The sequence below is a fragment of the Corylus avellana genome, chromosome 2 (assembly GCF_965113065.1).
Source record: "Corylus avellana chromosome 2, dhCorAvel1.hap1.2, whole genome shotgun sequence".
NCBI classification, from domain to species: domain Eukaryota; kingdom Viridiplantae; phylum Streptophyta; class Magnoliopsida; order Fagales; family Betulaceae; genus Corylus; species Corylus avellana.
The window spans coordinates 45770147-45795976 of NC_142491.1; the positions used below are offsets into that span (position 1 = coordinate 45770147).

The 25830-nt window shown below is 36.9% G+C and overlaps 4 protein-coding genes across 9 annotated transcripts; 1 reads left to right on the top strand and 3 right to left on the bottom strand.

The window, feature by feature from the left end:
* The first annotated feature begins 249 nt into the window (after window positions 1-249).
* Window positions 250-3992, top strand: LOC132184673 (Plant invertase/pectin methylesterase inhibitor superfamily). Its single transcript, XM_059598397.2, has 3 exons — window positions 250-1388; window positions 1709-1845; window positions 2833-3992. Exons 1-3 carry the CDS (start codon window positions 433-435, stop codon window positions 3528-3530), a joined length of 1791 nt encoding a protein of 596 aa, XP_059454380.1. The 5' UTR covers window positions 250-432; the 3' UTR covers window positions 3531-3992.
* Window positions 3993-5193: 1201 nt separating this feature from the next.
* On the bottom strand, window positions 5194-9071 carry LOC132190219 (phosphatidylinositol 4-kinase gamma-like protein). Its single transcript, XM_059605142.2, has 3 exons — window positions 8889-9071; window positions 6526-8386; window positions 5194-5894 (listed from the first exon to the last, which is right to left on the bottom strand). The coding sequence occupies exons 2-3, from the start codon at window positions 7900-7902 to the stop codon at window positions 5514-5516; spliced, it is 1758 nt and encodes a 585-aa protein (XP_059461125.2). The 5' UTR covers window positions 7903-8386; window positions 8889-9071; the 3' UTR covers window positions 5194-5513.
* A 3504-nt stretch (window positions 9072-12575) lies between these two features.
* Window positions 12576-19069, bottom strand: LOC132168041 (prolyl oligopeptidase family protein). 2 transcript variants are annotated; one of them, XM_059579106.2, is made up of 7 exons: window positions 18843-19069; window positions 18627-18705; window positions 17432-17910; window positions 15798-15992; window positions 15400-15429; window positions 14064-15173; window positions 12576-13372 (listed from the first exon to the last, which is right to left on the bottom strand). In XM_059579106.2, exons 3-7 carry the CDS (start codon window positions 17879-17881, stop codon window positions 12821-12823), a joined length of 2337 nt encoding a protein of 778 aa, XP_059435089.2. In that variant the 5' UTR covers window positions 17882-17910; window positions 18627-18705; window positions 18843-19069; the 3' UTR covers window positions 12576-12820. The 2 variants fall into 2 exon arrangements, with proteins under 2 accessions (XP_059435089.2, XP_088369876.1); XM_088513750.1 differs by having other exon boundaries at window positions 18627-18721.
* A 982-nt stretch (window positions 19070-20051) lies between these two features.
* Window positions 20052-25122, bottom strand: SOS3 (Calcium-binding EF-hand family protein). 5 transcript variants are annotated; one of them, XM_059579108.2, is made up of 9 exons: window positions 24771-25122; window positions 22766-22927; window positions 21964-22046; window positions 21726-21785; window positions 21333-21441; window positions 21114-21166; window positions 20711-20791; window positions 20518-20630; window positions 20052-20327 (listed from the first exon to the last, which is right to left on the bottom strand). In XM_059579108.2, exons 2-9 carry the CDS (start codon window positions 22839-22841, stop codon window positions 20264-20266), a joined length of 639 nt encoding a protein of 212 aa, XP_059435091.2. In that variant the 5' UTR covers window positions 22842-22927; window positions 24771-25122; the 3' UTR covers window positions 20052-20263. The 5 variants fall into 5 exon arrangements, with proteins under 5 accessions (XP_059435091.2, XP_059435090.2, XP_059435095.1 ...); XM_059579107.2 differs by having other exon boundaries at window positions 21726-21788; XM_059579112.2 differs by having other exon boundaries at window positions 21726-21788; window positions 22762-22927.
* Window positions 25123-25830: the final 708 nt, after the last annotated feature.

Genomic DNA, 25830 nt, shown 5'->3' on the forward strand with positions numbered 1-25830 from the left:
ATGTCACATAAAAATGATGTGACAAAAGTGTAATGCACATTGAATCAATCCGCCCAATTAACCCCCAATTGAAGAAAGATGCGTTAAATTCCAATATCCACTCGAGACTAAACCAAAAAAGCTCAGGACTCCGAATGACTAAGGAATTGAAGTTAGCTTAATAGCTAAGAGAATCACTCACTCACACTCACTTTTACTAAAATTCACTCTCTCTGCCTTTCTAACACATCACTGGACAGTGGGCACCTATTGAAGTAGCCGCCAGCTCATCCCCTCTCCCAGACGTCGACTTCACACCAACCACCTTTACTCTTCTCTTCGCCACATCGTATATAATCCCACACACTCACACCTACACCTCAATCAACTCTCTGTCTCTCCCTCTCTCGTTAATTTATTTACCCAACTCTCTTTCACAACCCGGCAACACACATGGGCTACGGTAGGCTCGAACCGTCCGACCCGGTTGGCGGGTCCACCAGCCAACAAGACGACGCCGCGTTATCTGCTCCATCGCGAAGCAGGAGGAACAAGGTAATCCTCCTCTCCCTGATCTCAATTGCGTTGCTCGTTGCGTCCGCCGCCTCGGCGGCCGTACTGATCGGGCTCCGGACCCGGGCGTCGGGTGGACCCGGTTCAGCGATTCACCGGAAACCGACCCAGGCTATATCCCGGACCTGCAGCAAGACCCGGTACCCGGACCTTTGCGTGAACTCGCTGCTGGATTTTCCGGGCTCGCTCACGGCGTCGGAGCGGGACCTCGTCCACATTTCCTTTAACATGACGCTGCAGCATCTGACCAAGGCCCTGTACAGCACCTCCGGGATCTCATTCCTTCAGATGGAGCCACGTGTACGGTCCGCCTTCGACGACTGCCTGGAGCTCCTCGATGACTCTGTCGACGCATTCTCTCGCGCGCTGCTCAACGTCGGAGTCGCGCAGCAATCCGGTGCGGCCACTTCCACGAGCGACGTGCTGACGTGGCTGAGCGCGGCGCTCACGAACCAGGACACTTGTATGGAGGGACTGGCGGACGTGAGCGGACCGGTGAAGAATCAGATGGCCGGGAGGCTGAAGGACCTGGAGGAGCTTATGAGCAATTGCCTGGCGATATTCTCTGGGAGCACTACCGACGACTTCTCGGGGGTTCCGATACAGAACCGGCGTCGGTTAATGGAATCCGATATTTCGGAGGAGAATGCAGGCGGTTTGCCGCGATGGTTGAGCAAGAGGGACAGGGAGTTGCTGGACTTGCCCGTATCGGGATTACAGGCCGATATAGTGGTGTCCAAGGATGGGAACGGCACGTACAAGACGATTACGGAGGCGATTAAGAAAGCGCCAGAGTACAGTAATCGGCGGACGATTATTTACGTGAGGGCAGGAAGGTAAATTCGGTGCACACTTTCTTTTTTCTTTTTTACTTTTTGACTTTTTCCTTTTTCATCTTTCGTCACTTTGCGTTAAAATTGAAAGGCGGTGGTTTAATAGTAATAATTACGTGAACAAAAAAAACAAAAAATCTCTCAAGCTTTCTGTCCTTCTTTTTGGGGAGTGATTGAGGCATTGACTTCACTGCAATAATGATGAAACACTATATATATATATATATATATATATATATATGTGAATGATTTGCTAATTTACAAAAATACCCCTTATTGTAATTTGAAATTTTCGAATTTTTTTTGTGATAAATTTAATTTAGGTACGAGGAGCCGAATTTGAAGGTGGGAAGGAAGAAGAAGAACTTGATGTTCATCGGAGATGGGAAGGGCAAAACGGTGATATCCGGTAGCAAAAATGTTCACGAGAATATGACGACATTCCACACGGCGTCCTTCGGTAAGTTTGGCAAGTTGTGTGGTTGCGTGTCTGTTATGGTTCTTTGTTTGGAGTAAAGTCTATGGGCCGTCACTTATTGCATGATGACGACGTAGTAGGATCAGTTGCACGTGGACTGTCTTTTTATTTTTATTTTATACTTTGCATGCTTTACTAGATTCCTGTTATCCCAACACGTATAAACAATATTATTTGCTCATCATTCACTACATCTTGTTCCTTTCCTCTTTAACTTGTGATCAAATAATGAAACATCATTTTTTTTTTCATTAACAGTTTTGTTATTTTAATTCATATAATCTATTTTTCGAATTATATATTTGGTCGCATGCATGAAATGTCCAGCAGACGTGCATCGTGTTTCTTTCTTTTTTCTTTTTTCTTTTTTTCTTTTTTGGTTTTTCTAATTAATATTCGTGAATTAGGTTCTTGTTTTCAGTGCACATCTTATGCCAACTATGCAATTGTTGTCGTACGTACATCAAATAATGTATCTTACTCTTTCTTATCAACATGAATTGGACAACATTGTCCAAACTTAACTGGTGAGTGGTGGCCATAACTTAAAAGAAAGAGAAATGACATTATTGGAGGGTGGATGGAGTTTTTATGAATTTGGATTCTCTCTTGATGGGTATTTTTGTCTCTTAAAAAAGTGAAAAGACAATAATACTAAGTGTTCTTTTAATGTTCTCCTTGTGTCGTCTTAATTGTGATGTGATTTTTAAAATTACTAATAAATTAAAAGTTAATAATGATAATCTCATATTCCATGCGATTTTAAAAACTACATCATAGTTAAGAGAATACCAAAAGAACACTAGAAGAATACCTAGCATTTTTCGTTTTATTTACTATCTGAATTATTACTACAAATGAACATAGCTTACTTTAGCTGCTAATCAAAAGTTTAATCCCCTAGCTTTAATCTAAGTTGTTATTAATTTCCATTTAGCTTAATTTATTACTCTACATATATGCATGCAGCGGCAACCGGAGAAGGTTTCATTGCTCGGGACATGACTTTTGAGAATTCGGCTGGACCAGACAAGCACCAAGCAGTGGCGCTCAGAGTTGGCGCCGACCACGGCGTGGTGTACCGGTGCAACATCATCGGATACCAAGACACACTCTACGTTCACTCCAATCGCCAGTTCTTCCGGGAATGTGACATCTACGGCACCGTCGACTTCATATTTGGCAACGCCGCCGTGGTATTCCAAAACTGCAGCATCTACGCTCGGAAGCCAGGGCCGTCGCAGAAGAACACCATCACCGCCCAAAACCGAAAAGAGCCGACCCAAAACACAGGCATTTCCATCCACGCTTGCCGGATCCTCCCCGCCTCCGATCTCCAGCCAGTCAAAGGTAGCTTCCCAACGTATCTGGGCCGTCCATGGAAGACTTACTCTAGGGTCGTGTACATGTTGTCCTACATGAGTGATCACATAAGCCCACGGGGGTGGCTAGAGTGGAATGCAACGGCTCCCGTGGATAAACTTTATTACGGCGAATACATGAATTCTGGTCCCGGAGCAGCTTTAGGGCAACGTGTCCATTGGCCGGGATACCGAGTCATCACGGCGACGGTGGAGGCAAGCAAGTTCACCGTTTCACAGTTCATTGATGGCTCTTCGTGGCTACCCTCTACTCAGGTCGCATTCTTAGCGGGGCTGTCTGAGTAAATTACACAACTGTACCATATATATATATATATATATATTAGGGAATTGGATTTCCTGTTATTAGACTGGTTGAATTTTATCAAAATTCCGACGGCTTAAAAGAGGAAATTAATAGCGGGTTGATTTTACAACTTCCTCTTTTTGAAAGCTGTCCAAATTTTACACGAATTCAAATAACCTAACAGTCTAATAACAGTAAATCCTCATCCTTATGTTAGGTAATATTAGGTGATCTAAGGTGTTGGCTTAAACCCATAAATGGAAGGATCTGGAGGGGGTCCTTTTCTTTGCAATTGAATGCAGTATATAGGTTTTTTCTAGTGTTTTTTTTTTTTAATTTAATTTTATATGTATTGCATTAATTATTATGCAACTGTAATTGTTCTTCTTGCTCATTCTGTTGATTTAACTCAAAGATGTAATAGAGGCTAAGAATTAATGAATAGCTTTTTATCTTCTATAAGTAGCAAGATTAATTGAGTTCTTGTCTTGTAAAGGTCAGTTTAACAATGTCAACAATGTCAGTCTTATATATATATATATATATTTCCAAAAAAGAGATAAGAAAGAGAAAAAGAAAGTGATAGTAGGAGGGCAGTAGTGGCATTTTGTTAATTGACTTTGGTGGGGTTGGCTTTCACTTTCAAAAAATATGAGGCCGAGATTTATTCTTGTTTAATGGTGTCGGTGGCGGTTGAAAAAAGAAAATCGTAGGGCCCAACTCAGATCTGCCGCACAATGTAGCTGGCCATTAAATCTTCAGCTCAATTGAATTGAATTCAGCCCCCCTCTACTCGGATCCTTTGATTTATGAATTATTGGGCAACAAATTTTTCTTAGGACCAAACTAAGATATGGCCTTTTAATTAGAGTTTTTAAAGAGAGGGTTGATAAGAGCAATTATAAAGAAATTATAGAAAAAAGTTCTGAGCATCAAATTATATTTACGAAATTGATACAATTATATTGAGGAAATTTTGTTTTATTTAATTCCAATTATTCGAAGAAAAAAAAACGAAAATCACAAATAAAACTTTCCCTCATCAGGCTACCAAAGTCAGCATATATATAACTTTTTAAGGTGCAACTACTTTTGGTTCCATATACTTGGGTAAAGACAGTGCAAAACTACTTGGGCCATGTCCGCAAAGCACCTGCTGCTGCTCTGGTGAGGCGGCAATGTCGAGTCAAGCTGCAAATGATTCAGAAACCATTATCCATTTCTGTGCCACCAAACACCAAACTCTCACATGCCGCTACCCAATTTTGGTTCAGCATCCCTGTATGGGTCTTCTGCGTATGGGATATCCATAATTTTGCTTTGGATGCACTCGTCCTTCTCATTTACCAACCATGGCCTACTCCAATCCCCCAAAACCCCAAAACCTTTTTGATCAAAAGATTATGCCAATTGTGATTCAGTAGAATTTAGCAACCCAGGACAACAACTATCTTGATGGGGAGTAGGACCACTTCAATATATATTAAGATGCCAGAGAGAATGATTCTAACTTCAAAGAAATGTTGCATTCACAAAATTATTTTTAATTAAAAAAAAAAAAAAAAAAAAACAGTAGTAAAATATATGCCAAACTTTAAGCTGCTTTGAGAAGAGACATTAAAGAATGTAATGAATTAAAGAAAGGTACTAAAGGGAAAAAGATGAAACTAACCATGATTTTTTTTTTAATGATATTTTACATAAGTACGATAACATTGAGATAAGACATCCCAGTATTAATTCTTTTTGGTCAATGTTTGAATATATTTTTTGGGTACAAGAGGAGAAATACACACAAGGAAAGAAAGGGGGGTTATTGGTGAACTAGCCTGTAGATCTATGAACAAAACAGGACGGGGGAAACGAGTTCCAGCAACAAGGAAACAGTACATGAAACGGGCAGTCCGTGAAAAGATAGAGTGGACCCGCTATCACTCTTCATACACACATATATGCACATTTATGATATACCTAAACATTCACTATGTAGTAACAAGTTCATCAAGGTGACGATCCATGATCATCGACACACATTCAAGAAATGCAGCTTTGCTTGTACCTGGGAGTGCGGCTTCTTGTGCTTCTTGTACAATCTGCTCAATCACAGAGTCCTTCTTTAGGGTTTCTCTGCACATGATGCTTCCAATGGCAAAGGGAGTAAGTCCTCTCTCTGCACCCTTTTTCAGGAGCATGGTAGAAATGCGAAGGGTGCGGGCACATTCAGGCGGTATGTCCCACCCATGGAACTTCAGAAGTTCAATATCTTGTTCAGCATCTAGCAATTTGATGTAATCAATTGTATCAGTGGAGTACGGTTCTTGAGCTTGAGGCCAGTAGAGCCAGTCAAATGTGCAATCTTCGAACTGCAATGAGGAGAAGCATAAATGAGAGGAAAATAATGGACATAAATGCTGAAGTCTAAAATTATAGAAACAATGGTTCACCAATCAATTTCAATGTCGCTCAGCAAGAAAAATGAAAACTTAATATGTTACAAAAACACGTTTTGGAGACAAGAATGCGATGATCTTGGAAAAATATGGATTATGTACAATGCAATTTTCATGGAAAGCGTAACATTGCAGAAATTCAATTAAAATAATGAGAATTCTACAAGAAAGAAGATCATACTAATGTTGAAATGCTTAAGACCCTACGAAACTAGAAAGAGCAAATGAAAACATATCATGCAACGGCAGAGTTACAATAAGCACTTCAGCCGGCCAAGCACCAAAAGTTTCTCCAGTTTATTAATGACAGACATTGCTTAGGATTTTGAAGTATATTATATGGACAAACACATCTATGATGTATTAGAGTCAATTCTAAGCAATCCAGAGAGGAACTTGAGAACAGTGGTAAACTCGTTTCATGAAAATCAGTGACATATGAGGATTAAATAAACAACAAAGATAAACACTTTGAACATAATAACACAAACAAACTAATATCCAGTATAATATTCAAAAAATGACAAGAACAAAAAAGACTTACATTCTCAGGCAAGCAGTAGCCATGATCAATGGGAATAAGCACAATCTGACCATCTTCACTGTCTTTGCTAATCAATATATTCCCAGCATGCCTATCTGCATTTGCCAACCTTATGTCCAACACCGATATCTTGTGTACCTCATGCACTGGGAAAGCACGAGGGCCCATATCCTCACAACTTCCATTATTCTTCACAAACATCTGCAGCGACCCAATCTTAACATTCTTGGACACACATTCATAACCTTCAGGATGATTGAATCCTCTGTGCAAGCACTTGACCATAACCGTGGGGGAAACCCCAGCAAAGCCTTTCTCTTCATCATAAAATGAGCGAGGCCCACTCCTTGGATAATCCAAAATGTACGCTGCAACTTCCCTCAATGCACCTTCTCCTACTCGTGTCCCCTTCTTCAAGCCTTCACCATCAAGTGACAAGGGTAGCCCCCGAGGGTTATTCACAGCCATCGGCTCCTCATCAATTGGCTTAAAAACAGACACATACTTCATACCGGATGAATCCTGCATGAAATAAGCCCCTCCCGATCCCTCTGAAGACTGAATCGGCTCATGGCCCCTCTCTAACCCATCAAAAGTAGAGTTAATAAGCTCTCTAACTACTAATGGCAGCTCAATCTTAGCATCAACAATTACAGGTTCTAAAATAAAACTTCTTCGCAATTGCTTCCTCTCTATGACCGGATGTCCCACAGACAGCGTCCTCCACTGGTATTCTCCTACACCAGAACCCTTCTCATTAAGATTTCGTGCTTCAATAGACACTTCTAAATATTTCTCAACAGGTTTAGCACTTACTTTGGCAGATTTCCTAACCAGCAAGTGAATAACAGCATCATTATCTTTGCATATTTCATTAATCAATCTCTGATCTTCCAGCTCTTCACCATCACATATCAGTTCTTGATCCTTGAGATCAAAAAACCCCTTCCCTTTCTTAGAAATCTGCTGCTTCACATAACCCACGTTTCTATTCCTCTCAATATGGAACTCAAACTCCTTCCCACATACAGTCCTAACCGTAATAGCTTGGAGATCTGAGAGTCTTAGCACCAAATGCAATATATTCCCATCAGTTAACCCATAGTCACCAACACGAGAATTATTCCGAGCCAATTCTCTCCCTTCAAAAACCAGTTTCTGGTTCTTCACAAAAAATCCCTTGCAGGTCTGGATTCTCAGCTTCACTGAAGCAATCGAATCCGACTCCATAACATGCATGGGAATCACAGACCCAGAAACAGTGAGAAAAATCAAAATTGAGACACTTAAACGAGGGCCGTGCCAGCCGGTGAAAGTACCTGGGAAACTTAAAGACTCTTCCAACACTGGACTAAGTGCTACACTGGCAATCGACATTGTTTATCTGACAGAATCAAAATCCCCTTTGATGTGTGTCACATAGAAGCTGTAACCCTAAAACTCATCAAAAACAACTCGTGTACTTATGAGAAGACCCATTTAATAGGTAAGAGAGCCTAAAACCAAAAGAAATATTCCTTTACATTCTCTCTCTTTTTTTTCTTTTTTCTTTTTTTTTCTTTTTCTTTTTGCATACCAATACTCCAAAATCAGTCGATATCCGAAAAAGCCTCTAATACCCAAGAATTATCACCTAACGCATATAATACGATTTTCTTCTTCCTAAAGTTTGATCAGAACCAAACTAGAACCCTAAAGATATCCCAAGATCCGTTCGGCCAAATTAGGACTTATGTCACGCCTTCAATGGCTTCCTTCATGAGAATTAGGGTTTATGTTAGATCAGTGGTTTTCTTTCTTTCGTCCGCCAAAATTAGGGTTTATGTCACTCCTCGTATTGCTGATAACTTGCAACCCTTCCCTGAAAATTCGAATTCCAAATAGAATCCATTACCAATGGCCAAAAATTTGTGCAATCAGATTCAAGAAAGAATCTACTCACAAAAGAAAAAAAAAATTAAAAAGACTACGTCTTTGTGAATCATTGCAATTAGAGACTAAATTCTGAAATGCTTTTAGATTCCAGAAACACCGAAGGAAACCAAAAGAAATTAAATTGCATAGTACTCATTCTTAATTTTCTCCATTGCTTTGTATTTCTCAAAAAAGAATGTAAATTCATCACAAGTAAAACAAATAATCTCAGTTAACTAGAGCTCTCGAAGCACAGATTTCAAATTTCCTTTCTTTCCCTCGAAACCATTTTCAAAAAATAAATGCTAAATTTAAATTTACGCGCACAGAAAAAGAACAGAATTCTCTAATTAAATCTCAGTTAAACTCTTTTCCTTCGCAATTTTCTCAGTAACAAAACAGTAAATATCGACAAAGTAAAATCGAACAGAAAATTATTTCAAAAATACCTGGAGAAGCGAAAATCGGAAAGGCAATTCAGGTACGATGGCGACGAAACGAGAAATCTAAAACGATTTTCGAAATTTTACTCTCTCCATTGGTTCCTTCCCAACTTCTCCGAGAATCCGAAATTTTCTCGAACTTTCTTCAGAGAAAATTTTACTGTCAGAGAAAGTGAGAGAGAGAGTAGAGATAACGCTTAGCAGTTAACAGTGTCGAATGAAAATTGGATATTTATAGAGGTGGACCTAATGACTCATTTACAAGTTTTTAACATATTAAACTAATTAATTAAAAAATAATAATTAAAATATTAGGTGATCATAATTTAACGACAGCGTTTGTGCCTTTGTGGAGTAAACGGACGTTATATTTTAGGGTTGGGTTGGTTTAGAAATCTGCTAAATGGTGAGAGAATGAGTTTGGAAAAAAAAAAAAAAAAAGAGGAGGTTAAATACCTAATATCCCATGAGTTTCCTTTTTTTATTTTTCTCTCTCATAGGGTTTGATTTTTATCATATGAAGTCCTTATAGTTTTGATAATAGACCAAATTAGTCATTCTGTCAGTTGACAGTTAGTTGACTTAACGGAAGTCCACGTGAACCAATTAAAAGTTGACACTTGGCATAAGTGACCACGTCATCACACCTAATTAAATTTTTTATTTAAAATATATATATATAAAAGAAATGGTAAAGGCCCAACTTTTTTGCCCAACAAAAGTCCAACTTTTATCCTTTATTTTTTTTCTAAAAAAAACAAAATGAAAAATGAAAAAAATGTCTGAAGCAACCCTATCTATTTTTGGCCTTTCTTTTATTTAGTATTTTTTAAAAAATGAAAAATAGTATTTTTCTTCATAATAATGACATTTTCTTGAAAAAAATGACATTATTATGAAAAAAATACCATTTTTCATTTTTAAAAAAATACCAAATATAAGAAAGACAAAAAATAGATAGGGTTGCTTCAAACATTTTTTCCATTTTTTATTTTATTTTATTTTTAAAAAATAAATAAGGTAAAAGTTGGACTTTTGTTGGGCAAAAAAGTTGGGTCCCTATCATTCCTCTATATATAAATTGGAGGTGGCTCTTGGCTCCAAGGGGGTGGTGGCCAAGCCAAAAACTATAGTGTGCAAAAGAAAGAGACGATGCTACTCTCAGAAAGTAACGTCAAAATTGGTGACGATGCTACTATCGCTCATTTATAAGGAAGCAGAATAATTGGTGATGATGCTACTATCAAAATTTTAGACGAAAGTTTGGTACAAAAATCTATTTGTTAATTTTACATACAACATAGAATATTTTTTTGGGGTCACTTTTTGTAACCCAATGAACTATTTCAAACTCAACAAAATTTAATGAATGATTTTGTTTTTTCCCCCTTGAATGCATGATAGGCTGGGTAATTTAATTAGTGCCCTATTGGGTTCTGGAATTTAGTAATGGAAAGTTCATTAAAGTTTCTTGTGCTACAACACCTCTTGCTTCTCCTAATTGGTAAAATAACACCAATATTATATGATATTAGAAAGGTGTTGGAGTGGCTTCTTATGTAAAGCTGACTAAATACTAAATAAATAGAGTGAAATGGCTTTTCAAGATTTATTTTATTTAGTATGAGTAAAAAAATGAAAGGGGAAATTCTCTTTCTCTCCTCCAAATCAATATATTTTTCAAATATGAATTTGATATTCAACTTTGAGTAAGGATATTTCACCAAAATTAGCAACTTTTAAGATAAACTCTAAAGGGAAACAAAAATAATAATAATAATAATAATAATCAAAGCCGCAATTGATTTCTTTTTGCCTTCATATAAAAGATTACAGCAATATCATCATGCCTACAAAATATGCTTAACAAAGATATTTCCATGGGAGTAACAAAAATACATATCATAGACACTAGAAACTTCTGTACTTAACATCAACGGATGTTAAACTTGACGGAAATGACAAATCCACTTCTAAAACTCGGCCTTCCAAGAATTTTTCAATGCTTCTCAACGTGGAAAGCAGCAAAACATACTTGCCACGTCATCCAAGCTAGGCTAATTAATTAAATTAAATGGTCATTATGGTGGTCACATGTTGTTGAAATCAAATCATTTTTGAGATTTTGTGTAATGAGTCACCGTTTTTGTTTTGATTTAGTACGCATCAAGATATTTCATATAAATGTTTATTTTCTTTTAAACGACAGGCAAAATGGTAGGTATACTTGCGCTATTACGCTAAAAAAGATTTAGTCAAATTTTAATTAAAATTACTTATAAATTTCAGTCTCACATAATAAGAAATTAATACAAAACTTATTATTCATGCGTGTTTTTTAATTTACTGACTTTATATGATCTACTCATTTTCTCATTAAAATAAAATCCTTTGTGTTGATCCTTTTGTTGAAATCAAGATAGTTTCAGAAAGACCACCAAAAAAAAAAAAAAAAAAAAAAAAAGGGAGGAACAACCATTGATACAAACCAAAAGGTACAGAAGAAAGGTAAGAAAACCCTAGACTTGAAATATTCAAAGTTGTTTGTGGTAATTGATCAGCAGTTAATTAGCATGTATTATATCAACACATTAGCACGTTCACTGGGTCCTTGTTGAACAAAACCCTTGGGTTCCATTAAAGTGTAAAGCTTTTAGCCAATCAACCAATATGGGGTACATATCCCTGAACATAAATTACCAAGAATTGGAGTTTTAGAGGCACATCTCGGATCGCTAATACTTTTTAGCTTTGTTTGACCCTAGTTTGATATTATAATTAACAACAATTACTATTAATTTTTGTTCCATTTTAGTGGATTGAGAACAATTTTTGGTATGTCTTTTTCTCACAAACGTGCAGAGAGAGAGGGAGAGGGAGAGGGAGAGGGAGAGAGAATGGTCAAAGTATCATCAAACGAATCCTAGCATCCATTAAAAATGCTTTGGGGGGAGGGGGGCACAGCACATGCATGCACTAAATTGTAGGGTTCCAATGACACATATGTCATCAAGTGAACCTAGCATTGTTAGAAAAGTTAACTGCGTGCCGAGATAATAATCGGAAGTACCTACAATGAGAGAAGAATTTAGCAAAAGAGTATGCCAAAGTGAGTCGACATGGATAGTTCTGATGCTTATGTTAATATATATCAAAGGAATTAATCTTCAAGAAAGCAAAGATAGTGTGCAAAAGAAAGAGACAAAGTCTCTTTTTACTTGATGTTTGCCACTCTTTATAGCAGATTTTGCTGTAACTTTATGCCACGTTTTATTCCGAGAATCATGGAGATAGATATTGACATGCCAAAAAAGGAAATCTAGTGTGGTACCATGCAACTATTCTCGGCCAGTTGATTGATGGACCGAGTATCGAATCCATGGGGCCAAGCGCCATCATAGTTTATATGACCAAGGGCCCTTTGCCAGCAGACACATTTCTTGCAGTGAGATATGAACGAATCAAGTCCAAAAGGTATGCTATTTTATTTGAGTGTTGGGATATTAACTAGTTGTAATGAGGCTTTTCAGTTTTCACCCATTGATATATGATGACCCAGTGATGAGTTTGGGACTAGGCCTCATTGACATCATCCACTACTCTTTTCAAAAAATAAAAAAATAAATACTTATGCGTGTGAACCTTTTGGAAGAAGTCGAGTTTATATGGAAAAGTTGAACACCATCAGTTCCAGAGAGTAATGACTCCTACAGAATATTTCCATTATGTGGGGATTCGATACACAAATTCCACCATACGACTTATTACAAAGGACTGAAATATGCCAAAGAGCTCTTCCATTCTTTACAAGGGCTATAGAAGGAAATGAAACACAAACTCAGTTGGAAAGAACCAAGAAAATAAATTTTGAAACAGTAAAAAGGCCCCCAGAATTTTCTCCATTTCAACAACAAAGATATTAACAAAAACTTGTAACTTCACAGACTCCTCTCTATGAAATCCCAAATTCTCTCTTCCATATAAATTCGATCCCGATGCCGGCGTGGCATGTGTCGTTCGTCTGGGAAAATTAAGAGTTCGTAAGGCTTCCCAGCCATCGCAAGAGCATTCAACAGCCTCGCACTGTGCCTAAAGTGTACATTCTCATCAATCATGCCATGCACAAGTAACAACCTCCCTTTCATCTTGTGCACATGGTGCATCACAGAGCTGTTCTCATAACCTGACGAATTCTCGGAAGGCAATCCCATGTACTTTTCAGTGTAAAATGTGTCGTACCCATCCCAGGCTGTTACAGGGGCACCAGAAATGGCACACCGGAAGACATCAGGAAACCTGGCCAAGGTCATAGCCGAGAGATATCCGCCATAGCTCCATCCATACAACCCAATATGGCCAGCTTTAGCTAGCCCTTGTTTGATAAGCCATTCAGCACCAGTGAGCTGATCATCAGCATCAATCTGACCAACCTTGTATTTTAGAGAGCCTTCAAACTTGAGTCCACGTCGCGCAGTTCCTCTATTATCTAACTGTAAAGCGTAGAAGAATCAGAGCAATGAAACTTCCATTTTTTCAAATGAGTAGCATGATGTTGGACAAGACATATCAGAGAAGCAGGCAGGGGATAGCTTTTATCTATATGTTTGACACATCAAAGCATGTGGAGTAGGCATTCCAGACTTGACCAAAAAATGAGTGGGATTTGAAACGCCTAGCTAATACCCCCAGTGTTGGACAGGTCAACAGAGCACGGACAGGTGAAAAAACACCTTGTTCAATAAAACTTCATGCGCTTTTATCTCTCTGGTTTTTATAAGTACATGTAGTACCCACGTCTAATAAATGTATTACCCATGTATAACAGATTACCATAAGCCCCATCTACCAAAAGAGAGTAAAGAAAAATAAAGCACTCAAAGATGAGCCATGACTCAACATCCTAATGTATGGGAATCAGAATATTTCACTAATGACTGTCAGATCAGAAGTTTAACTCAACGCTGGTCAGCTAAGCCTTAATCCAAACTAATTGAGAGTAGCTCTATGCATCCCATATCAGCTAATTGGATTCAGCTACATGTATCTTTTTTAATTTCTACCATTTCTAAGGTCATACTCTGCTTTCCTTCGTATCCATATTATCTTTTTTCACTACTTCTAAGAGTTTTGCAAATGAAAAATCAGGCAAACAATTAAGATATTTAAATGGACAATACTAACCTTCCATACTAAGATGCCTTGGCTTCGAAGATACTGTGCTCTCATGTCAACTGTATTTATCCAAGAATCACAAACAAGCTGTACACTCGGACCGCCATACACGCTGATCAAGGTTTTGTATGGTGGAGGTCCAAATCGTGTTTCATCAGGCTTATATAAAGCCCCATACAATGTAGTCCCATCATTTGCCTGTATTTCAACTATCTCTGGAGGGTCAAGTTGAAGCCTTTTGAATCTTGGAATGGTAAATGGCTGCTCATACAGAGGCATGATTAGGCTTCCATCTTCCAATGAGCAAATCAAAATCCTAGGGGGAGAATCAAGAGAATCATGGACATCAACAAAAGTACGCATATGATGATCAAGCACAACCACATGTTTTCCTTTGCTACGAGTCAATCTCACTGGCGGCTCTAGGGGTTTGTTTCCATCTATGAATAGTTTAGCACAGTAAAGGTTAGATTCCAAAGGCCCATCTAAAGTTCCAGTGAAATACAAAAGCCCCGCAGCCTCATTTACACCAGCAATTTGCTCAACCATCCAATCACCTTCAGTTATAGGTCCTAAGCAAGTCCCATTTGCATCATGCAGATAAAGATGTCTAAATCCTGTTTTTTCACTCGCCCAGATAAATCCCCCAGAAAATCTGGTGACTCCTTTGTCTAGAGGTGTGAAGCAGTCATGTAAATTAACCCATGCACCTTGTTCTTCTACCAATATGATTTTCCCTTGGCCTGTTTTAATATCAAACTTAAGGATCTTTAGCTTGGAGTGAGACCTGTTCAAAACCTGAGCTATGAGAATATTTCCATGCATCCAGTGGACTCTAGCCAAATATTCCTCCTCACTGTTTGCCTGATCTGTTCTTCCACAGAAAAGATCCATCCAAGTAATAGGACCACCAGCAGCAGAAACTATCCCAAGGCAAACTTTGACATTTGACGCCCCGGCAAAAGGATATGCGTGGTCTTCCTGTGCCTCTGAACCAACTGAGCTTTTACCTTGGTGCATAATTCTGAAAAGAGGTATCTCAGAAGAATCAACTTGTGTGAATGCAATATACTTGCTGTCTAACGACCACCAGTACCCATTCTTCCGATCCATCTCCTCCTGCAATCAGAAATATTTACAACTAAACAAAAGCTAACAATATGAATAAAGAAACAAAAAATAAATAATTTGGCAGTGTTTTGAATCACTTTTTTTGCTTCTGAAAGCAAAGTAATTTTTACACTTAAACACTTAAAAGCAGGAATTACTTACAAGAAGGAAACCAACTCGTTGCCTAACTTTACATATATATAAAGTGGGAATGAAGATCAAATGAAATTCTCACCTGAGCTATATATTCAGCAAGGCCATGAGTCTGCAATACACAAGAATCAAGTGTCATATTTAAGAAGAAAAAAAATGATAGAATGCCAAGAGATTGGAAATTTATTGCATCTTCAACAAATCAGAGGGAAACTTCATTATCCGCCCTTTTGCATTCACACAACAATGTATTGCATACACAAGAATAGGTTTTAATTATCCAACCTTAAAATGCCCATCAGCCCAAAAATTCAGAAATTTAAATAGTGAGACTAAGATAGATGGATGATGGATCAGTTGTAAAGCAAATAAAGAAGTATGGATGTAAAACTTCATATACGATACAGAAAAAAAAGTGGAACCATTACTAGCTTCCAGTATCAATTATATCATAAAGGTCCAAACCTACATTTTACATACCAAAGAGTTTCCATTGGCACCATAAGTCAACTGTATTGATTCATTGTGCATGAGATCGAGAACATGCAACTCCCAATCTCTTACATACGCAACCATTGTGCCATCTGGGGATAGATGCGGATCAATAATAGGTGAACACGATGCACTTGGAAGCTTGAGCTCTGGTTTTGAACAAGAAAACTCCTGGAAATAAATCTGTCCATAGAGAGACTGAATCATCAGTAGAAACCCAATTATTTCAAGTTCATAGAACATCAATAGAGCAGCCCCAATACATAGATACAACATCAAACATGGTAATAACAGAAGTGATCTCTGGAGGTATAAGGTCGATAAGCACTGATTGCATTGATGGGACACAAATCACTAATAGTTGGAGAGAAATTCAGTTCATAAAAAACAGAACATGTTCACAGATTCAACTAGCATGTTCCAACTCTGTCAAATAACAGTAATAATATGCATATAACAGCCACCCCAAATATTTCATGCCAGACTTATTTTTTCCCTTCTGGTCATTGCCAGGATTAGCTTCATAAGTTTTCAACTATCTGTACACATAGGATTGGCTAAAAAAATATTACATTGGGCGTCCACCTAATACAACTATCCTCCAGTCTCTAGAATCAAAAAAGATGAAAAATAGGTAATAAGCATACAACAAATTTGGTAAAAAAATTCTAATGGAGAACTGTATTAGTGAAACTCGGTGGAGCTAAAATCCATACTAGTTAAATGTTGATCAGTACATTAAGATCTGTGGAATAAGAGGAGGTGTAAATGTGCTGGGATCATAAAGCTGAAGAAAGTTATATCAGAGGAACTACTAAACGAGTTAGAGGTGGCGATGACAGTGAGACGAGATATTGGTGATGGTTTTAAAATCAGCGTATAGTTGAAAACATGGCATGTGAAGATGGTATCGATAATTCCAAAAGTGGAGGTGGTGACAGTAATGGTATTAAAGTAGGCCATCATAGAGGAGATGAATGGTTGGATAAATGGTGTCAACAATGGTGGTGTTGGTGGCAAAATCGACGACATCCTTAGGAATTCAAAAAAATGTACTGACATACATTTTCTTAACTCACTTCTAATTTGCAACTTATTAATAATAGTCCATTAGAAAGGAACGAGAGATGCTTTGAGGATTCTGAGAGATCATTGGAGGAGCTCACGGCCTTCTTTTTCCATACACTTTACACCTGGACAACGGCTTGGCTTGCTCCTATAGTTATTAGCTATCTTGATTTTCTTGTTCTTTTTTCTTCTTCTAGCTAGTCGTTTCCCTTGTATACCCCCTGTGTACTAGGGTTGCGCCCCTCTGCGCTTTTGATATATAAACATTACTTATCAAAAAAAAATAATAATAGTCCATTTCTACATTTGTTGCTATAACCCAAAACCCAAACAAGAGAAATGAATCAAAGGACTTATCCTCTTAGATTTGTGATATTAATGGTACAAAAAAACCATTGAGGACATAATACATAATATCATTGGCCTAAGAAAAAATATCAAAAAAGGTGCTAGAAGAAGGTACAGCGATTCAAAAAACGGAAGAATATCACTTACTATATAATTCAATAACGACATAATATAATACTACTAATCTAAAGGATAAAGGAACAAACCCCAGCTGGCAAAGGCACCATAATTGATTTCTTTTTTGAGCCCATCTTCACCCATTCATACCGTGTCACTCCCAACCCACGCTCCCTCAGTCTTTCCCTCCTCAACTTCTCTTCTGGTGATATATTACTCTCGTCTAGCCCACCATCTGGGGGACTAAAGAACAATTCTTGTTTGCCAGTCTTGAGATCAAATGAAAAGACCTTTCTGTTCAAAGTCTGATCTGGACTAAACAAATAAGTTATTATACTATCATCAGGACTGAAACTGATTGAAGTAGGCGCAACATAACCAGGCAACGGGTGTTGCACAATCTCTTCAACCGGGAAAAAAGTACAGTTATCAAGAGTAGGTGCAACGTTTGAGTCAGTCACAGGCATATCGCAATTGGTCGATCTTGAACGCTTCAGATTCTTCTTTTTCTTCTTATGGTCCTCGTCAACTGATTGCATTACCAATGCACTAACAAGTGTTGAACAAACTGAAACAGAACAGGAACCTAATGAATAATAGATCACAAAAGCAGTTATCCAATTATGGTCCACCTCTGTTTCATTATTAAGAAAATGTAGTGCATCAGATACATACACACACACATTGATCAGAACCCAAAAATGCCAAAATACTTAAAAGTGTTTATGGCCACCAATATCACAAACCGTGAATTAATAACAAAAATCTTTAATTACTGAGAACAACTATGAGGGAATATAAACTTATTCCTACATCTTAGATTCATCACTGAATGAGGCTAAGATTCTTCATTAAATCCAGACAGGAAAAAAAAAAGTTTACTTAATTGAGACTGATAGCTTAGTTCAGCATGAACTTCTGATAACGATCGTACAGCAAAAATAGCAAAATATAAGAGTTGCGAGCTCTAGGCAACAAGGTGGAATCAGCACGAAATTCTTTTTTTTTTTTTACTCAGCAACAAAAAAACAAAGTTTTAGTAATTCTGTTAGAATATTAATTGAATAATTAAATTCATCATTTTTTAACCGATTTAAACTTTTGGGACAACCGCTAATTGAAGATATGAGAGCAGTTCTGCCCTCGAATCCTCACTCTATAATTTTCTTCCATAGTGATTAAATTATTCAACATAAAAAACTAAAAACCCGTCTCAAATAAGAACGCGATGACCATGCGGAAATAAATAATAATTACATTATATACATTTGCAAAGATTCTAACCTGTTAAGAAACTCCACAAATCACTTCTCTAACAAAGCTCTCGGAAATTATCCACTGGATCGGATCACAAAATATGAATCTGCACCGAACCAAAACTTTTCTCCGTAAAAACCCAAGAAAGAAAAGAACTAAGCATAAGCAATATTAAAATAAAGATAAACTCTTTGATACTTTTTTCTTTAATTTTAAATAGGATAATTAGTTTGGAATCAAAACCTTAGAAAGAGCTGAAAAGGATCGTCCATGAAAGCAAAGAAAGAGCTATGTTAACGGATTTTGGATTCCTGGGAGAAACGAATCGGAATCGGAATCGGAATTGGAACAGGAATCGGATTCTTAGGAATTGGAGTTTCAGAGAGAGAGAGAGAGGGAGATCTATTTTTGGGCTTTCTTAGAGTTTACAACAGAGCGGACGAGACCTGAAATGCGTTGAATAACAAGGAAACGGAAACGGGATTGACTACATTTATATTTATCTGTTAGATTTTAGATTTTTTCTAAATTTAGAAATTTTGTTGCGCTTGTTTGCATGGAATAATTTTATTTATTTATTATTTTTTTAAAAAAAAAATTTAGATCGACGGCTAGCAATTCACTGCTCATATATGTGAGGTGGATTGTGCGGGTATTAAAACTGTTGATTTGACACGTCACATACATTGGAGACTGTTAGTGCAATTAGCATCAATCAATGCTATCATTTAGCTGATTAGTAGATAACTACAAGATAAGTAATGTCAATGCCTTGCTGGCACTTAATACATTTCTTGTCATTTATTTTAAATTATCATGTAAATATAGTATTTTGTATTTCATGGGAGAGATGATGTTGTAAGTAAACAATAAAACTATTCTTACTTCCTTTTCTTTTCTCATTGTGTTTCACTGTCTATTATCTCAAATGTTATTCGACTTATGTGAGTGCCTAAGTATACCTCTAATTCACTTATAATTAGTTCATTTTGATACTTTTATCAGTTGAATTTGAATTTACTTGTTAGTTTTGAAAATATAGGACTTTTCTTCATAAAAGTTGGGTCTAATTCTTGAAAAATGGAAAGATTTGCCTCTGGTTAAAAAATTAAACAGTAGAAATAGGATGATTGGGAGAGAATTGAAGTTATTTTTTCACCAAGGCCGTCTCTACCATTTATTCGTTTGAAGAATCTCCAATGATTTGGGTGGAGCCAAGTATTAGAAGATGAGTTTTATAATGCAGACAGCAGCATATATCAAGAAAGAGCTCATGAGTGCCTGGACAAACTACACTTTGATCAAAACAATAACAAGCATATTAGTACACTCTCTTTACTGAATTTATATAAAATTATAAAAGGTATGCACAACATGCCATCAACATACATGAAACCTATGCATAATATGCCAGTACCAAACCCCACCCCCCCCCCCCCCCCCCCCCCCCCCCATGTTAAGTATTTGAAGATGGCAAAGGGAGTCTTAGTTGTTGGCTGTCCTTCATGGGATTGCAAACTCTTCTTCTTCTTCTAGTTCTTGAACTGTGGTTAAAGACGATAACGTTCCAAAAATCCGCATTCCATTGTAGAAAAGTTAATCCAAAATATTTCACCATCATGGGACATGCCATCTTTGATACATTTTTTATGGAGTTCTAGGTCTTATAGTTCTGAATCTTCAACTTCAGAACTTACCACAAAGCTTGGAAATGTTAGGGTTATATCCCTGGAAAATAGGGAAAAAAATGAGATGTCAGGGAGTCAGCTCAGGCAACTAGTTGTATACATAACCACTAATATAAAACTCGAAATATCCACCAAATGACTGCAGCAAGCTGAGTGACTTGTTTGTCAAAACAAGAAAATCCCAAGTTCTTGGGTGATCGAAAAATTGAGAAACACTATGCAGAACTTACTTTAAATATGGCAGGGTCATGTTTTTAATCAGAGATGGATTCTTCAAGACAAAATCCTTCCACTCTTCTTGATCAATTCTTCCATCACCTTTTGCATCCGCTTCACCAAATGTCTATGACAATAGACAAGAACTTTAGAGTATTTATTCAGAATGAGCATGAAAAAGTGTAGGGGAAAGGTAGTAATCTGCACCTTATCCACGATTGTTTCAACGACATCATCAGAAAGTACCAAATCTGATTCATGCAAAAGTGCCAATACCATCTCCTTCAACTGTCAGATAATGGTAAAATATTGTAAGCTTAGGTTGCTCAAGGCAGATTCAGAAACACATCTTTACCACCATCAACCTTGAAATTTTCACTACCACATTCGTTGATCAATGATATTCAACAGGTAAGAATCACTGAAACACTGGCCAGAGATTAAAGCTAAATGCTGGGGTTTGCAATATAACTCATTTCTAAGTAGGTTTGGATTATAGCCTTCGCGTTGTAAAAGAAATTTCAGTAATACGTAAGAATGAATTTAATTAATAGAAAGTGGAATCTGCAGGTTTACGTGAGATGGAAGGAAAGGAATTTGCAATACTCACCTCCTCTCGCTCAATATATCCCGTTTGCCTCAGGTCATACAGTTTAAAAGCAACTGCAAAAAGATTCCACCATTTTGGTAGAGGATAATGTGATTAGTAGAATCACTGGAGAATATTCACGTGAAAAAATATATAGGCATAGCTACTCCAGTTTAACTTACAACAGAAATTTGAAACTGAAACATGAGTCTAAATATATAAAGGAAAAATCAGACCTACATGTGATTTTGTCCTCTATAGGCGCATTCGGATGAAAGACACCCAATGATCGAACAAATTCTCCAAACTCGATAACCCCATTGCGCTTCACATCAAATACATCAAAAATCTACAAGAAAATACCAAGCCGATTTATTTAGAAATAAGATAAGAAAAAGACCAAAATTTCACATTCTAATTTGTCCAAAAAAAAAGTTGATCTTCATATATGCAAAAAAGAAAAATTGAAGAAGCTTAGAATTTCAAACCACCATTAGCAATTTAGAATCTCAACAATATCGGCAATTGCTACTTGGATATTATTTGTTCAGTATTTGTAATAGCTTGAATCTCCAGCACAAGGATGAAATCAAAGAATCACAAAACTAGAGACGAGGAGTGAGTATTACGTACCCTGTCTGCAAAGAGATTTCTTTTATTTTTATTCCTGAAAAGTGCAAACTGGAATTCTTCCTGCTGACAAGAAAGCTTATAACTTATTATTTTTTAGAAACTAAAAAACCAAAACCATCAGAGTAACTAGATACAAAATTTGATGGAGTTATAACATTATATACCTAACATAAATTGGATTCCTAAAAGTAGCCAATAATGAAGCTCAATTGAATTTCAATAAGCCTAGCAAACTCACCTTGTGAATGAGGCCATCATCAATTATTGAACTGCTCAATTTCTTAAAAAGCTCATATAAGGCGTCTACTTCACTGACAGTAACTGCAATGATGGAAAGGAAGCAGAAATCAACCTATAAAATCTTGGGTCATATCTAAATCATGACAGTAAGGAGTCAGCAGGTGCGGCTATATCTTTAGCAGCATGCTTGATGGATTGAAACTGGAAGAACTTCATCTAGCTGAAACTAGACTAGGAACACTATTCTCTTTCTAACCTAATCATACCATAGATGACTTGAATGCTCCTTTTTGCACCTTGTAATGCCTCTTTATTTTTAATATTGTTATAATTATATTTGATCTGGCTTGAAAATTTCAATTGCCCAACCTATGACATTCTCTAAGTCTTTCAGCAAAACTATGGCATAGCCCCTTCAATTGTATCAATTATCAAATCAATTTTCATTACACGAGATTTCCAGCACATGCCGTATGCCAAAACTTGAATCATTCAGTGGTTCATGCAGTTCTATGTAATATACAGATCTGTAACTCATTAGAGGACTTGAGCCTGCTATGATTAGGCTAGAAGCCCAATTATCTACCAACCGAACCACACAATATTAAATTCCCAGAGCTTAACGTCTTATATCAGTTTTGAAACACATAAGAATGGAAGCCCAGAAAAAGATGATGAGACCATACACAGGTTCATGAGCAACATTGTTGGAAAAAATGACTAGGATGATTCATAACTGAAGTTAAGCAGATGCAAACAGCAAGTTGCAAGAGTATACCAGTGTCAAGATGCATACTCACAAGGTGTTTCAGCAGCAAGAATGGTAGGATCCTCATGCCCTGTACTTTTAGCTTTCTTAGAGCAATAGCAGCCCATTAAACACACAAATACAGTTCACTTTCAGATAGCTTGAAAATCCGCAGACTCTTGCCAATGATGCATACCACTACGAAAAGCCCCACCTGCCAACATCCAACAGAAATAAGAACTAGTCTATCATAAACCGCCACATACAAGTGAATTGAAATTCTATGAAGCATTTTGCTGACATCTGTGCTGAGAAGTGTTAGCTAATATAATTCAGGGCCTTCTATGACCAAATCATCATGGGCCAGGGTTTCCACTGCAATTACCATGATAGCACAGACTCTAACAATTGAAATCCACACCATCAGAAATAAGGTAGACCCATCTGGTTTTGACCAAGAAAAATGTATGCATTAGAAGCTCCAAGCACCATAGATAAAATGTTTTCCTTCTATGGCCTCTCTGATAAACCAGCCTATCATGCAAGGAGAAATTCATTCAAAATATAAGCTATCTTCACTACATCAGATCGCACTTGACACTGTAAATTCTACAGTATACATCACATATATGATTAATCTTGCTTCTGAAATATCCAGTTTGAATCTATTAGATTTCTCCACTCCACGTAGCTTGAATCCAGTGCAGAAACAGAGACAGAACGGCTCTGAAACATATTCATCAAGGATGCACATCTCAAGATAGGCGATCTCTTTTTCTATAGACACTTGCAGTTTTTTCTTATTCTTTTTCAAGTGTATTACGTGATAACAAACACAAATTGTTTAATGATATCAAATGGAAAAGAAAGAAGAATTATAGAAATCAAAGGACTAGTCAAGAAACAAGGGACATAGTTTATGGCCTCATGAAATGGAGAAACCCAAAAGCAACTAACATATGCTCTCAAGTTCAGTCACATCCACATCCACGTGGGACTTAGCAAAAACCATGTCACCACCAGTTGTTTCTGATATAAAAACGCATAAATACAAGGGTTTATGTGGTGGAAATTTGGGGTTGATCAGGGGAGGTCACATCTGCTTACAAGTGTTTTCCTGGTTTTAAGGTTTAAATACATCTGCTTACAAGTGTTTTCCTTGTGTTTCTTAGAGTTTCTGAAATTTCCACCACATCTTTGTATTTATCGTTTTAATACCAAACGCAACTAGTGGCTGACATGCTTGTTGCTCCGTCTACACACATACATATATAAATAATATAAATATAAATATGCATATATGTTACGTATGTATGTATGAACAAATATAAATAATTTGTAGCTAAGAACATAAATTTTATGGACATTAAAAATTTTATGGACGTTAAAAATCACAATAGTTCATGCTAGAAGAAGAAATGCAGAAACATTACCATTTGTTCTTGACATAATGTAGGAAAAGAACAGAAATTTTAGAGTTATAAATATTATATCTTTTATAAGAAAATCATAAATATTATATTAAAAAAACAAGAAAAGAAAGATTTAAGACTTCCATTTTCCACTTCTCCCCAGGTTTCATGGCAACCAAACAGATAAAATACAGCTGACAACGTGATTGATGATATATATCCTTCACAAGCCTGTTTGAATAATGAATTTACAGGGGCAGGTGGTAAACACAGAGAGAGACTTTTAATAAGTTTGACTTCTGAAACGACCTTGAAACCCAGAAGTCTATCCGCTCAGAATGAAATTACAATATTCAAAATCTCGAAAGATTTTCCAAAACCGAGACCCAATATCAAACAGAGGATTCAAAAGTTTCCTTCTTTGTCTTCCCTGTTCTGAGAAACCAAATGGATAATTGGACAAAACCCAGAAAAAAAAAAAAAAAAAAAAAAAAGAAAAAAAAAAAGAGAGAACCAAACCCAATTCTATTAACCACATAAATGCCTCAAGAAAATAATCCAAGAAGCAGAATAGAGCACACCCCAAAAAACATCTGTACCGCCTACTATGTGCATGTGTATGACTGTATGAGAGAGAGAGATTACCTGCGAGCACGAAAGTGGGGTTGGCTGAGATTTGGTTTGATACCTTTGATTGCCCAAACTATTTTCTTTAACTTATATATATGTATTGCAATTGTTAAAGATGGTGGCTTTCTCAGCTTCCCGCTATAATATGGCTTTGTGGACCGTATTTTGTATATGCATAAATATATTTATATAAGAGAGAAAGGGAGAGGGAGGGCTTTTGATTTGACTATAAAAGAAAGAGAGACAATGAAAGCTTCCCTCAAGGCTTTGAACCTTTCCTACCCTTGAGCTGACCCCACTTTTTCTGTACCCCTTTTCTCAAACCATCACCAAGCACAGTGAAAAGGTTTTGGGACCCCTTCTATTGTTCTAGCCAGCTTTAAATCATCTTCTCTATTAATCCTCCCCATACATGCCAACATCAACTTTTCTTTCCTTTTTTTTGTTTGTTTTTTTTTTCAGTCGCCGACATCCTTACGTAATTGGTAGCATTGAAGATATTGGGATCTACCATATTGCAAAATGAGCCGCTTTGTTCGTAAAAAAGAGCGGTTGTCATTTATTCTAAAAGTTTAAGCTTTTTTTTTTTTTAAAAAAAAAAAAATGTTTAAGCTTTTGAACTGTTAAGGAACCGGCAGTTGAAGCAATTGTGCGCTCGAGTGCATGGTATCAAAGCCAAGTTTATTTACTTTCTTTCACGTGTTGGCCATCACCCTATTAAAAGAGAAATTGAACACAATTTTTAGAATAAGTGGTAATCTAGCAATTCCTTCTATAATTATACTGCATTGAAGATATTAAGATCTAGTACCATATTGCAAAATTGGCAGCTTTGTTTGAAAACATTCTCAATCATTCTCCTCTTTTTTCTTCTTCAAGGAGTGAAAAAAGAGATCATTTTTAACCATTTTCCCCCTTTTAATTAACCCCATTCCTTTTATAATTGGATTGCATTGAAGATATTGCAGAACGGGCAGCTCTGTTTGAAAATATTCTTAATCATTCCCCCCTTTTTTCTTCTTCAAGAGCTATGAGTGGAAAAAGAACTCACTTCTAACCCTTTTTCCCCTTCTAA